This window comes from Coptis chinensis, unplaced genomic scaffold (genome assembly GCF_015680905.1).
Source record: "Coptis chinensis isolate HL-2020 unplaced genomic scaffold, ASM1568090v1 utg2290_pilon_pilon, whole genome shotgun sequence".
NCBI classification, from domain to species: Eukaryota; Viridiplantae; Streptophyta; class Magnoliopsida; order Ranunculales; family Ranunculaceae; genus Coptis; species Coptis chinensis.
The window spans coordinates 275,011-286,543 of record NW_028238124.1 but is presented as its reverse complement, the minus strand read 5'-3'; the positions used below and the strand labels follow the sequence as shown (position 1 = coordinate 286,543).

The 11,533-nt window shown below is 34.2% G+C and overlaps 1 protein-coding gene across 1 annotated transcript; it reads left to right on the top strand.

Annotated features, from left to right (window-relative positions):
• The first annotated feature begins 344 nt into the window (after positions 1-344).
• Positions 345-5,970, top strand: LOC147473596 (protein SEH1-like). Its single transcript, XM_086587271.1, has 8 exons — positions 345-655; positions 797-908; positions 1,468-1,568; positions 2,031-2,108; positions 3,222-3,377; positions 4,220-4,332; positions 5,337-5,463; positions 5,679-5,970. The coding sequence occupies exons 1-8, from the start codon at positions 497-499 to the stop codon at positions 5,811-5,813; spliced, it is 981 nt and encodes a 326-aa protein (XP_086443397.1). The 5' UTR covers positions 345-496; the 3' UTR covers positions 5,814-5,970.
• The last annotated feature ends 5,563 nt before the right edge of the window (positions 5,971-11,533 follow it).

Here is an 11,533-nt window from a genome sequence, read left to right as displayed (position 1 = left end):
GATTTTTTTTTTCCAATTTTTTGAAATTTCCAAATATGGAGAAAAAATTTGTATATCCGAAAAACAATTAGTTCATAATTGGAAAGAATATTGACATCCGAATTAAAAGAATAAAAACAAAATAGAAATTAAAAAATTAGAAATTTTGGAAAAGATATTGCCATTCGAAACAAATCGAATTTTTTTCGGAAAGACCTTGATCCGATCCAAAGTCAACCTAAGGGTTTCTTATATCCCTATAGAATTCAATTCTCACTCTTAAATTTAAGCATATATGGGACCGGACGGATAATGACGGGCAATTGGGCATATTTAAAGGATATATACGGGACCGGACATATAATGAGCAATGACGGGCAAGTGGGGATGTTACCCAACTGTCCAAAAATGAAAACCGCCCACTGAAAACTATTTTCCCACACAACTAACTAACCTGTAAAAAGAGGCAAGGGAAAAAAGGGTTTATGAAAAACCCTAACTTCCAAACCAAAAAAAAATGGAGAAGTCTCTGATAAATTTAGATAAAGGAACAAACTGCTCAGCATGGAACTATTGCGGGCAGAGACTAGCAACGGGCTCAACAGATGGGTCTCTCTCCATTTTCGATTCCATTGACCCAAACTCCTCTTCTTTCTCCTGCACTTCCAAATCCAAGGTTTGTCCAATTTGTTTGCTTTTCTTTTTAAAATTTGATTCTAATTTTGTGAAATTATTATGTAGGCCATATAAAGATGTTTCATTTGCTTATTGTGTTGGTTACACTTTGTTCATTCTGAGTTACACTAATTTTGACCAGGTAAGTGAAGCAGGTATTTTGAAAGTTGTTTGGGTTCCTCCGGAGTATGGTGACGCTGTTGCATGCATTTGCGCGGACGGAACTTTATTACTGTGGGAAGAAGTTGGAGAAGGTATTGTAATCCAACTCAATTTCTGGACATGGTTAACACTGTATATTTTATATTGTTAAGATACAGTATTGTCATGAATCTGATGATACTCACAATTATAGTAGTGATGCTGCTGTTGAGATTGTGAATACAGAGTTAAGTATCGTGAACATTTGCTTAAAACTAGGAATCCACTCTAGAGTTGTTGATGCAAATTAAAGTCTGCTTTGTGCATAAACTCGTACTCTTTTAATGTTTTGGGTCGTGGATAAAAAACATCGGACTACTTTGTGTGCTCTATCGAACACAATGGGAAGGGTGCGAGGTGAGGTGAGCATGAGTTATCAAGTAGCATAATATCACTGCAAAAGATCAGACAAAAAGGTAATGTTGGCTTTTTTATTCTTGTTTTTCTCCTCTCTATAAGCTTCACATAATCTGCTTACCCTGTAGAACTGTATAAGTGGAACCTAGTGTTCTATTTAATTACAGTAATAAGTTTATGCTGCTCGAATATGATATGCCGGTCTGTACTTTGGAATTACTATAAAAAGGCACTCATGATGTTATTATTTTGTAGATTCTCAATCAATCAAATGGATTAAGTGCAAACACTTTGAGAACAATGAATCTAAGGCTTTGGATCTTCAATTTGGAGCTTCTTTTACAAGTTTGAAATTGGTGAGTACAAGCACTGAAAATTCTGTAGGTTCCTTCAATATTATTCACTAGGAACTGCTGAAAGACTTTGCTGCCAATTGGTAATGAGTAGAGCAAACCCAGGAAGTATATGTAGTAATTCCCCCAGGAAGTATATGTAGTAATGCAAGTCTTTGATTATTCCATGTAGAGCCTAACATGTGGACAACATACTTGGGTAACGTGGAGTAATTAAATGGGCCCTTTTGGCCCAAAGACATTATCCTGCTTTGATACAATCGTAAACTATAAAGCATCCAACTGAAAACCAATTGGTGATGTGTGGAGCGGCCCCAAGAACTATACAATAAAGTGATGGCTTTAACTACCCCATGTGGGACTATACTAGCATCTCAACAGTAGTACTTGTAGTCTATGCCTTAGAATAAGCATTATGTTGTATTTTTGCTTACTGATGTATAGCATGGGTTTCACTTTTTATAGGTTGCTGCATATTCAAACGGTTTTGTAAAGGTGTACGAGCTCCAAGATCCTTTGGATCTGAAAAAGTGGCAACTTCAGGTTATATCCAGATCTGTCTTATGATTTATATATACTTTATTTGTTTGGCCCAATTATCTACCTTTGTTTTTCTTTTTGGCTTGATCTCATGTGCATTGCTCCCGTTTGTAGGTTTTATTCTTTTCTCTGACATAGTGACATGCATACTCCTTTTGTTCTAACTGTTCTTTTTCTTTGTCATCTTGTTGTCTTACAAAATCTTTGACGAAACTTGATGTGCGTTCTTAGTTTCATTGCATTTCGTGGTTTCTCCCAACATCATACAATTTGTTTTCTGTTTTTATTTATTTATTTTTTTCTTCCTTTTGAATGTTCTTTTCTTCAAAAAAAGAAACAGAGAAAAAAAAACTTTGTTTAGGAGATTGAAATCTGCTCCAATGTTTTTCACTTTCTCCTATACCCCTTGATTCATCATTTGCTATTAATCAATATAACATTGAGCAAATGTTGAAGTACATTTCAAGATAGTATAATGCCTAACTATTTTTCAATCTTCAGTATGAATGTTTCTTTTATCACTAAAGATGTATTATATTACCTTGGCCATGGAGGAAGTAGTAGGATGAAATGTCCTAAATTTCTGAAAGTCAGAAACAGCAGAACACAAGCACAGAAAACAGCCTTTTGTATAATTTTGATGACTGGATATTACTTAACAAGTTTGAATGATATATTTCATCGATTAATATCAAGTGTTACAACAGTTTACAAAAGTGTGTCTTGTAGCAAGATGCCACTTGACCATTCAAGCGTGCAGATTCCCCTCATTACATTGAAACTGTTATCCTTCGCGCTTTTATTATCATGATTATATTATTATTGTTTTTAATTTCTTCTGTATTGATTATTTTGATTTATATTTCTTTTCTACATGGTAGAATATTGTAAATGAGACTGACCTGTCACCTTCAAATTGATACCTTACTCAGTTGAGTTGGATCTGATTCTTAGAATTTCTGTTTTTTAAGTCACCGCACCTTTACTTTAGAGTTATGGGATGGGAGGGATGTTCATATATAAGCATGACATACTGGCTTTCAGACATCAATGCTGCATTTATTCCATTGGTTGAGACAAAATATTGTTCATTGACAGTGTTGTCCTTGTTGTCAGGCAGAATTTCAAAATGTTATTGATTCAGTACCAATGATGGGGAAGCCTTCATGCCTATCTGCATCAATTTCTTGGAACCCACAAAGAGGTGAAAACAATCAATCAAGTTTTTCCCTGGGATTTAATTCCGAACTTCCCCAGTTTAATTCCTCTAAGGTACAGGAAGCTTAATATATTTATTTATTGTTCTAGCAGACCTTTCCTTGCTTCACTAGCATATGATAAATTGATTTTTTTGGAGAAATTTTGGTACCCTTATTTACGGAAATATCAAGAGTCGCTGGAAATTGGATAGTGAAGTTTTGTTTCCTGCATCGATTTTCTATATGCCAGCATGTATTGCTACAATGGAAAATTTTGTGTCATTTGTTCTGTGTGCTGGATGGCAACACCTTCAAATAAGCATATTATAGCTAAATTACATTGACACGAATAGGTGTGTCTGTTTTCGACACGGATACAGAGTCTCTGACATGGCGAAATATAAAAAAATTGAGGTATATCACTTGCAATATGTGTCTGATATGTGTCTGACATGGATTATTTTCAGAATATGGTGTGTCCATGTAACATAGTATTATAGGGGTCGATCATCTTAGGTGTTCATTTTTTAACCATTGTAATTCCACCTTATATGTGTTCACATAATTCATCTTTTTAGTTGTTATGTTGAAAAGGATCTCGGCATAATGGTTGGAAGAACCTTTCATCCATGCCTAAACTATACCTAACGGGACCTGTTGTTGAGTGTGTCTAATTAAGTGCTCATGTTGTCTAGCCATGACAATGGAATAGACACCTCTATTTTCGGCACTGTTTGTATACCTGCACTTTTATGTCAAGGACTTAAAGTATATCATCTTTAATATGTTAAAGTGGCTTACTGGTTAAGACTTGGGAGGTTGGACCCAAGGTCTTAGGTTGAAATAAAAAAGTTCATTTTTATCAAATCCAACTCCCTTTTATTTGCTTTATGAATGATATATTTGAGTTTACAGGTTTGGGAATTTGATGAGGCCCACCAGCGGTGGCTTCCAGTTGCAGAGCTAGCTCTACCTGGAGACAAAGGTGACCAGGTTTATGTTGTTGCATGGGCACCGAATATTGGCAGGTATCGACCTATTTAATGGTGATCTTTTCATACGGCTAGCAGCTATAATCAATATCCAAAACCACTTAATAGCTAATACCGGTAATTTGACTTTCGGTTTTCGGACCTTGATTTCTGAACCAGATAGCAATATCTGCTGAACTTACCTGACCTCGAGTTATTTTTTCTTTAGTTATCTTAAATTTTCCTTCAATATACGACAATCTTCCTTCATGCAAATAAGTGAACGAGCAAATTGGGATAATTTTAAAGTAGTTTGAGCTATTCAACTGGCAGTAGTGCTTTACCTGTTGTGACTTCTTGTAATGTAGTGGGTGAAAAAAGGGACAATTCATGTACCCGCTGTGAATTTAAGAAGGCAGATTTCCGCCAGTCAATGCTTTAAGAGATAGTCTTCCCTTATGATATAGGTTTACAAAGTAATCGGGATTTCAGCAGTTCATATTGCAATCTTCAGTATTGTTGGATCTGGCAACCTAGTCCACTGAAAGTTCTTTTTCCCGTTATTTTGGGCATGCAGTACCTGAATTGTTCCCTAGTCAACTTTAAGATGCGACACCTATAGGAGAAGCCCTAAACTGCAGCTCCATGTTGTCAATCCTAGGATTCTTCATTCTGGTACCATGAAGTTTTTAACGCTGAATCAGTTAAGTTCAGAAACATATTGCAGAGCAGAAGAGATGCTGAAAAAGGAGAAGTTTGCTAACAACTAGGGTCTATTTTGTTTTTAATGTAATTTATTGTTATTTCATAAAGCTGGTTACTGTACTCCAGGTCTTTGTTTAATATGTATCACTGGGAATTTTCAAAACTTCCCTGAGCTTATCATGCTACAGTGCTACACCAAAGACGATATAGAAGCCTTATTCCAATGTCAGAGGAAAAGATTAATTATTTACATAATGCTCTTGATATATTGTCCATGAACTTTGTCTGCCCAGTAACTGATACTCAATTAAATTGATATATAACTATACATTCTAAATTTGTTAACTTTCTATCAGACCATATGAGGTAATAGCGGTTGCAACGAGCAAAGGGATTGCAATATGGCATATTGGGCTGATGCCTGACACAGATGGAAAGCTCTCGGTGGAGAAGGTTGCTTTACTCTCTGGTCATGAAGGCGAGGTGATTTTTTTTGAAATAGCATGTTTATGTTCCTCTTACATTCGAAAGATTAATATGGGGCTATGGACGCCACTACTTGTCGTAATTGCCACCTCCCTGATTGTTGGCATTCTTTTGGGCACACAATTGTATTCATTCTACTTCAAAACCTCTATCTTGGAAACAATTTTCAATAATGTTGAAAATTAATTAAGACATTAACCTCTGTTTTTAAGGTATGGCAAATGGAGTGGGACATGGGAGGAATGACACTGGCAACAACTGGAAGTGATGGGGTGGTAAGATTGTGGCAGTCTAATCTAAATGGGGTGTGGCATGAGCAAGCTACCCTTGAAACTGCATCCTCTTAGACATAAAAATTGAGTGGGGTATCTGCTGTATCTGTAGTTTGATTGGGGTATCTACTGTATTTGTAATTGATGAATGATGAAATGCCTCATTTTCTGCTTTTACACTATCACACATGGATCTAAGTATCAAAATATCACTCCTAATTTTCTTTTTAAATAGTAGATTAGTAGTCTGTGTTAGGTAGGGATTTTCTAATTTTTTGGCACAATTGCAGTAAATCACTGTGTTAACGTAAATTTGATGATAAGAATATACTTATCATTATACTTTGTTCTAATTTTCTAGATCCTTTGAATTAGTTCTTCAAAAGATGAGTAACAAAGGTTGGGCCTACTAGGCCGTGCCGTCAGGGTGTATTGTGGTCCTTTTAGATCAAGTTAGGCAACTTTAACGTGCGCTGTCAGGTAGTATGCTATCTGACCCGGCATTTTATAAAATTTAATTGCAAATGAAAATTGGATTGGCATAATCAATTTTCAGTTAATCATGAACAAAATTACTACAGATGTTTTACTGCAAAATGGATTTGCATTGTAGGATTTGACAGTTAAATTGATAAACAAGCACTTTTACAATTTTACTACAAAAGCATTGAAAATAAAGTCCCTGTTAAAATGATGTGGCCACATCGCGAACAGTGGAAACGATCATCCCTGAAAAATTCCTGAAAGAGTGCTAATCTCAGAGCCACATATAAAAGTTTTATAATAAAACCAAACTGTTTTGCCGTAATACCGTGTGCATGCTGCATAGTTGAAAATGCTGTGATATTGTGGAAATTTCTACAATAGATGCTAAGAAATTCGCCATCAACTTTCCCTGTGTTGACTGTGCAATCTGCTTACGCTCTCTTTGAGTATAACTGATATGATTTCAAGGGTCGGCAGAAAGATTCTCAACTGTGTCAGTGTGTGTTCGAAAAGGGGCCGGTTCTAGAGACTCAAATTTTTTGGACTCAAAGTTTACTCAATTTTTTGGACGGCTGGATTAACATCATCTAACGGTAAACATGCAAAAACCAATCTATTATCTCTGTTGGTTGACGTAATGTGGGACTCACCAATTTTACTTACTTCAATTTGTATTGTTTGTTTGACTTGTTACACGTAACTGTTCTGAACTCCATACACTTCTTCCTATTTTCTCGCACCTTCATTCTACTATTTGCCTTGGGTGCTGTTCGCTCCTTAGCACCTAACTCTCGCATATCTTGCCTTGAGACACCCCAACGCTCACTCATGACGTCGACCAATTCCACATCCAGACTACTTCATCTGTAACAAATTACTTGAATGAGGTTCATAAAAAAAATGATTGGGTACGAGGCAAGGCCCAAAATTTCGATATCGGTTAATATATCGCTGTACCCAAAAATCGAGATATATCGGATATATCTTTTTTTGGTGACCAGTCCAAAGTTTCTAAAATATCGGATATCTCACCGATATATCTCGGATATCTCGCCGATATATCTCGGATATATCGGATATTTCGGAAATTTCAATATTAAATTATTAACAATTGGTCAAAAAGTCAACTGATATATATCGATTATATCGGCGATATAAACTTTCATATCGGAAATTCCGATATATCTCGAAAAAAAAAGGGATTCAATATTCGGTGGATATATGTCGGAAATATCGATATCGGTGTACCAATTTACCGAGATATCTCGGTGATATTTTGGGCCATGGTACGAGGTATCAAGCCCCTAAAACCCGTAAAAGTCATTTTTTAATATTCAAAAGCTAAAAACCTAAAATGAAGTCTCAATACAAAGGAATAAACAATAATCAAATCATAACACCAAAAAAAGAAAGTAATCGTGATTCTCTCGGTTGGTTGTTGTTTTTTTTTTTGTTATTTTCCATTAATAGTGATACTGAAAGGGTAAGGTGTTGTGACAGAAAGAAAAGTGGGAGTGGTTGGCTGGTTGCGTGGTGCTGTAATAGTAATGGGAGCGGAGTGAGCATGAGAGAGAAGGAGAAGAACTCTGTTGCAACTTTTGTTAGCAATTTGCCGAATTATTCGCGAATAATTCAAGAATCGAATTTTTGAAGGGCAAAACATATAATACTTCCGAAGGTTTGAAAGATTCGCAATAATTCGCGATTTTTTGTCTTGAAACGAATAATACGGATTTTGCCGAATTTTTCAAATTCGGCTAAAAAAATATATATATAATAATGAAAATTTGATTGCGTTTTTATTATTTTTTTATATACTTTATGTTCTCACTCTTACTTTAAGTTCCTCATTCTTACATTTTTAGTGATAAATTAATCCAAAAGCTTAACTTTTATATTTTTTGGGCAATATTTAAATTGTCATGTTGTGTGTGTATTTTGAAATTTGAACGGTAATTTTAATATAAAAACAAATAAATGAAAGTACTTATGTGGACCATTCAATTGGTTTCAATGTTTTTGTAGCTAAATTGTTTAGATATATTTGTTATGTTGTAAAGAATGACAACTATTATTAATATTTACTAACATAATATCACGAATTTTTGACTTTTGAATTTTTGCAACCAAACGTTTAAAACGCGTATTAATTAAACACCGTATAATTGCTGTATTGCGAATTTTTTACCAAATATTTGACCATACCGTTTTTTTGAATCACCGAATAATTCTCAAATTATTTCCGTACTGAATTTTTGCCGTATCCCGAATTGCTAACAAGGGTTGCAACCAATTAAGTGTGACGTGTAAATATGTAAATAAGTGATAGAAAAGAAAATGAGTAAACAAAGAAAAATAAATTGGGTGAGTCCCACATGACATTATCCAGAAAGAGGAAATAGAATTGTTTTACCTATGTAATTGAGAACCATTAGATGATGTTAATATGGCGGTCAAAACATTGAGTAAATTTTGAGTCAAACAAACTTGAGTCCCTAGAACCGGACCGTTCGAAAATGTCTAAAGGTTTGATTGTCTGCCATAGCCGAATTTTGATCTATGGTTATTTTTCGCAATAAGGAATATATATAACTAGTTGGGAATAACACATTGACATCGTATTATCGTAATAAAACTATTGCTCTTGTATTAGTAGAGCGGAAGATATATTGGATTAATTTTTATAATTTTTAAGAAACCAACACCCTCTCTTCACACAAAAAAAAGATAAAAAAATAAATGAACAAATGTGATATCGCCAATATATCAATCCATTTTATCTCTGTTTTACAAGAATTTGCCTTGACCATGAATGTACTGTTTCATGAATGAATGATGGGGTGTTTAACGCAAACGAAAACTGAATTTGATATATATCAGAAATATATGTCTAAATTTCAATAGTCAAATATATCGGATGATATTTATATTTGGCACTTTGAATTACAAGAAAATGGAGCATGCGTCTGTAGATTTAGGATTTCAGTACAAATATGATATGAAGATGACATTAGATGACAACGTGGATCACACCAGAAAGCTTGGTGCACTTCTATAGCATATCGTGTGCTCACAGACTATGCCACTTCAGAAACACTGCTGGATTTAAATTAGAAAAGGGCAACAAGTACTTGGCACTTACAGAAAATGATATATAAAGTTATTTGATATTTTGATCCACAGATGATGATGTGTGTTCCATTCCAGCGATTTGGACTTAAAGTCCTTTCCGCACGAATCAAAGAATTTGGCATATTACAAAGAACAGTCCGACATATTTGTCAGCCAACAAAGAAAAACGACTACAATCAAAACTGATAACAGTACACCAAGGCCCAAAATATCGATATCAATGAATATATCGGTGTACCCAAAAACCGATATATATCGGATATATCGGAAATATCGGATATATCTATTTTTTTTGTGACTAGTCAAAATTTTGTTTTGTATGTCGATATATCGGAAATATCATCGATTATATCGGAAATATTGTCTATTATATCGGAAATATCAACAATATATCGGTCAAAGTCAACAATTTATATCAGATATATCGGATATATCGGTCAATATATATCGTCATATCAGAAATTCCGATATATATCGGGAAAAAAGGGTTCTATATTCAGTGGATATATATATCGGAAATATCGATGTCGGTGTACCAAAATACCGATATATATCGAATATATCGGCGATATTTTGGTCCATACCATACACTACTAAAAAAAAGAGTAAGCACAACTAAAAAGTGAGATATTAGAGTTTTTACCTCGGTTTTCTAGTACACAGAAAACTGAGATAACATCCACCGAAATAATAGAGTTCTCTAAAACCGAGATAATAAACTACTAAATTATCTCATAAGTTTGACATCTTAGCTAAATCTACTATCTCAGTTTTCTAAATAAAACCGAAATTATATAGAAGAAAACTGAGATGAATTGTGGTTGAAACCAATTAGTATAGAAAGAATCTGAGATGTTTTCATTGAAACCGAGATAATATACACAACCTTTTATCTCATCTCTTTATTTAGCCGACATAGTTTGTAATTTTTTTATTTTTTATTTTTCAATTGTGTTTGCACTGTTCATTTTATTATGAGAAGCTGACAACCTGCATATACAAACCACTCCCCAAACAACCACATTCCCTTTCATGTTTATAAACATTAACACCAATCAACAAAAGCAAGCCAACACAAGTAAATTTCTGTGAAGAATCTAATTCCATTAAGATAACAATTGAATGAACAATGTCAAACACTAACAGAACTAATTGTTACATCAAGTCATAAAGTAGCTAAGCTAAAAAGTTATTCACATATTTTCCAAAAAAGCTAATAGAAGCTCCAACATCTTCTCTTTAAAATTGGCACGCATGGAACCTATCAAGCCAAGATGAAGATATTAAATGATTAGTTTGACAATTAACATATTTCAATAATCTAAATACCAAAATAAGTTTTATTTCTCTCACTCTTTAACAACATATAATAAAGTATAACAAATATTTACTCTTTGGTAATTGAAGTATAACAGATAAAACCAGTGTAAAAAATGCTCACCATAAACCGAAAGTTTATCATGCCCAAACGCCTTCCACCACTTCAAATTTAAGTACCTTTTGTTCTTGATTTTTATGCATGATCATCATTGCAAAGTTCTTGACTTGGTTACTGTGCACAAGGAGAAATCTCAAGTCTAGCCTCATGCATATATGCTCTTGCTCTCATTATCCATTTCAATTTGAAAAACAAAGATAGACTAATTAAACTTTGATGGTTGTGTGTTAAATAAAACTTTTTGATTAACCAATGACTAGCAGGGGAAGCTAATATTATGTATATGTACGAAAATAGAAAGTTGACCTGTTTGCCTATTTTGATAGCATCCCTTCTAGTCTTCTTTGATGCAAAAAAATCATCCGTTTCCTCCTACAAGAATAAAAAGAAGTCAAAAAATAAAGAATTCGATAAATGCAAGTCAACATGAAATATCATTATTTTTCATCAAATACTTTACCATGCATATTGCTACGGTATGCATGTAGAGAAACCTAACTTGAGAAAAAAAGTTATACCCAATTGTTACAATTAGGCAAATTAAGTCGTGGCTTATAAAATACGGTGTTCACATGCCTTTACCTCGATAGTCGCTTTTAACTTGTGTGTGTGCCTTGAGAGCTAGTCCTTAACCCATCTGTACGTGTTTAATGCACTAGAAGCAAAAACCTGCATGTCAGATGTTGGTTAATATGTCACCTGATGAAAATTTTGTTTATATAACAATGGCAATAAACTA

Bases quoted from the DNA above. Each gene is read 5' to 3' on its own strand.
- LOC147473596 (XM_086587271.1), top strand. From the start codon at position 497: ATGGAGAAGTCTCTGATAAATTTAGATAAAGGAACAAACTGCTCAGCA. The intron at 1,569-2,030 runs GTGAGTACAAGC...CACTTTTTATAG, and splicing joins CTTTTACAAGTTTGAAATTG to GTTGCTGCATATTCAAACGG. The intron at 2,109-3,221 runs GTTATATCCAGA...CCTTGTTGTCAG, and splicing joins TGAAAAAGTGGCAACTTCAG to GCAGAATTTCAAAATGTTAT.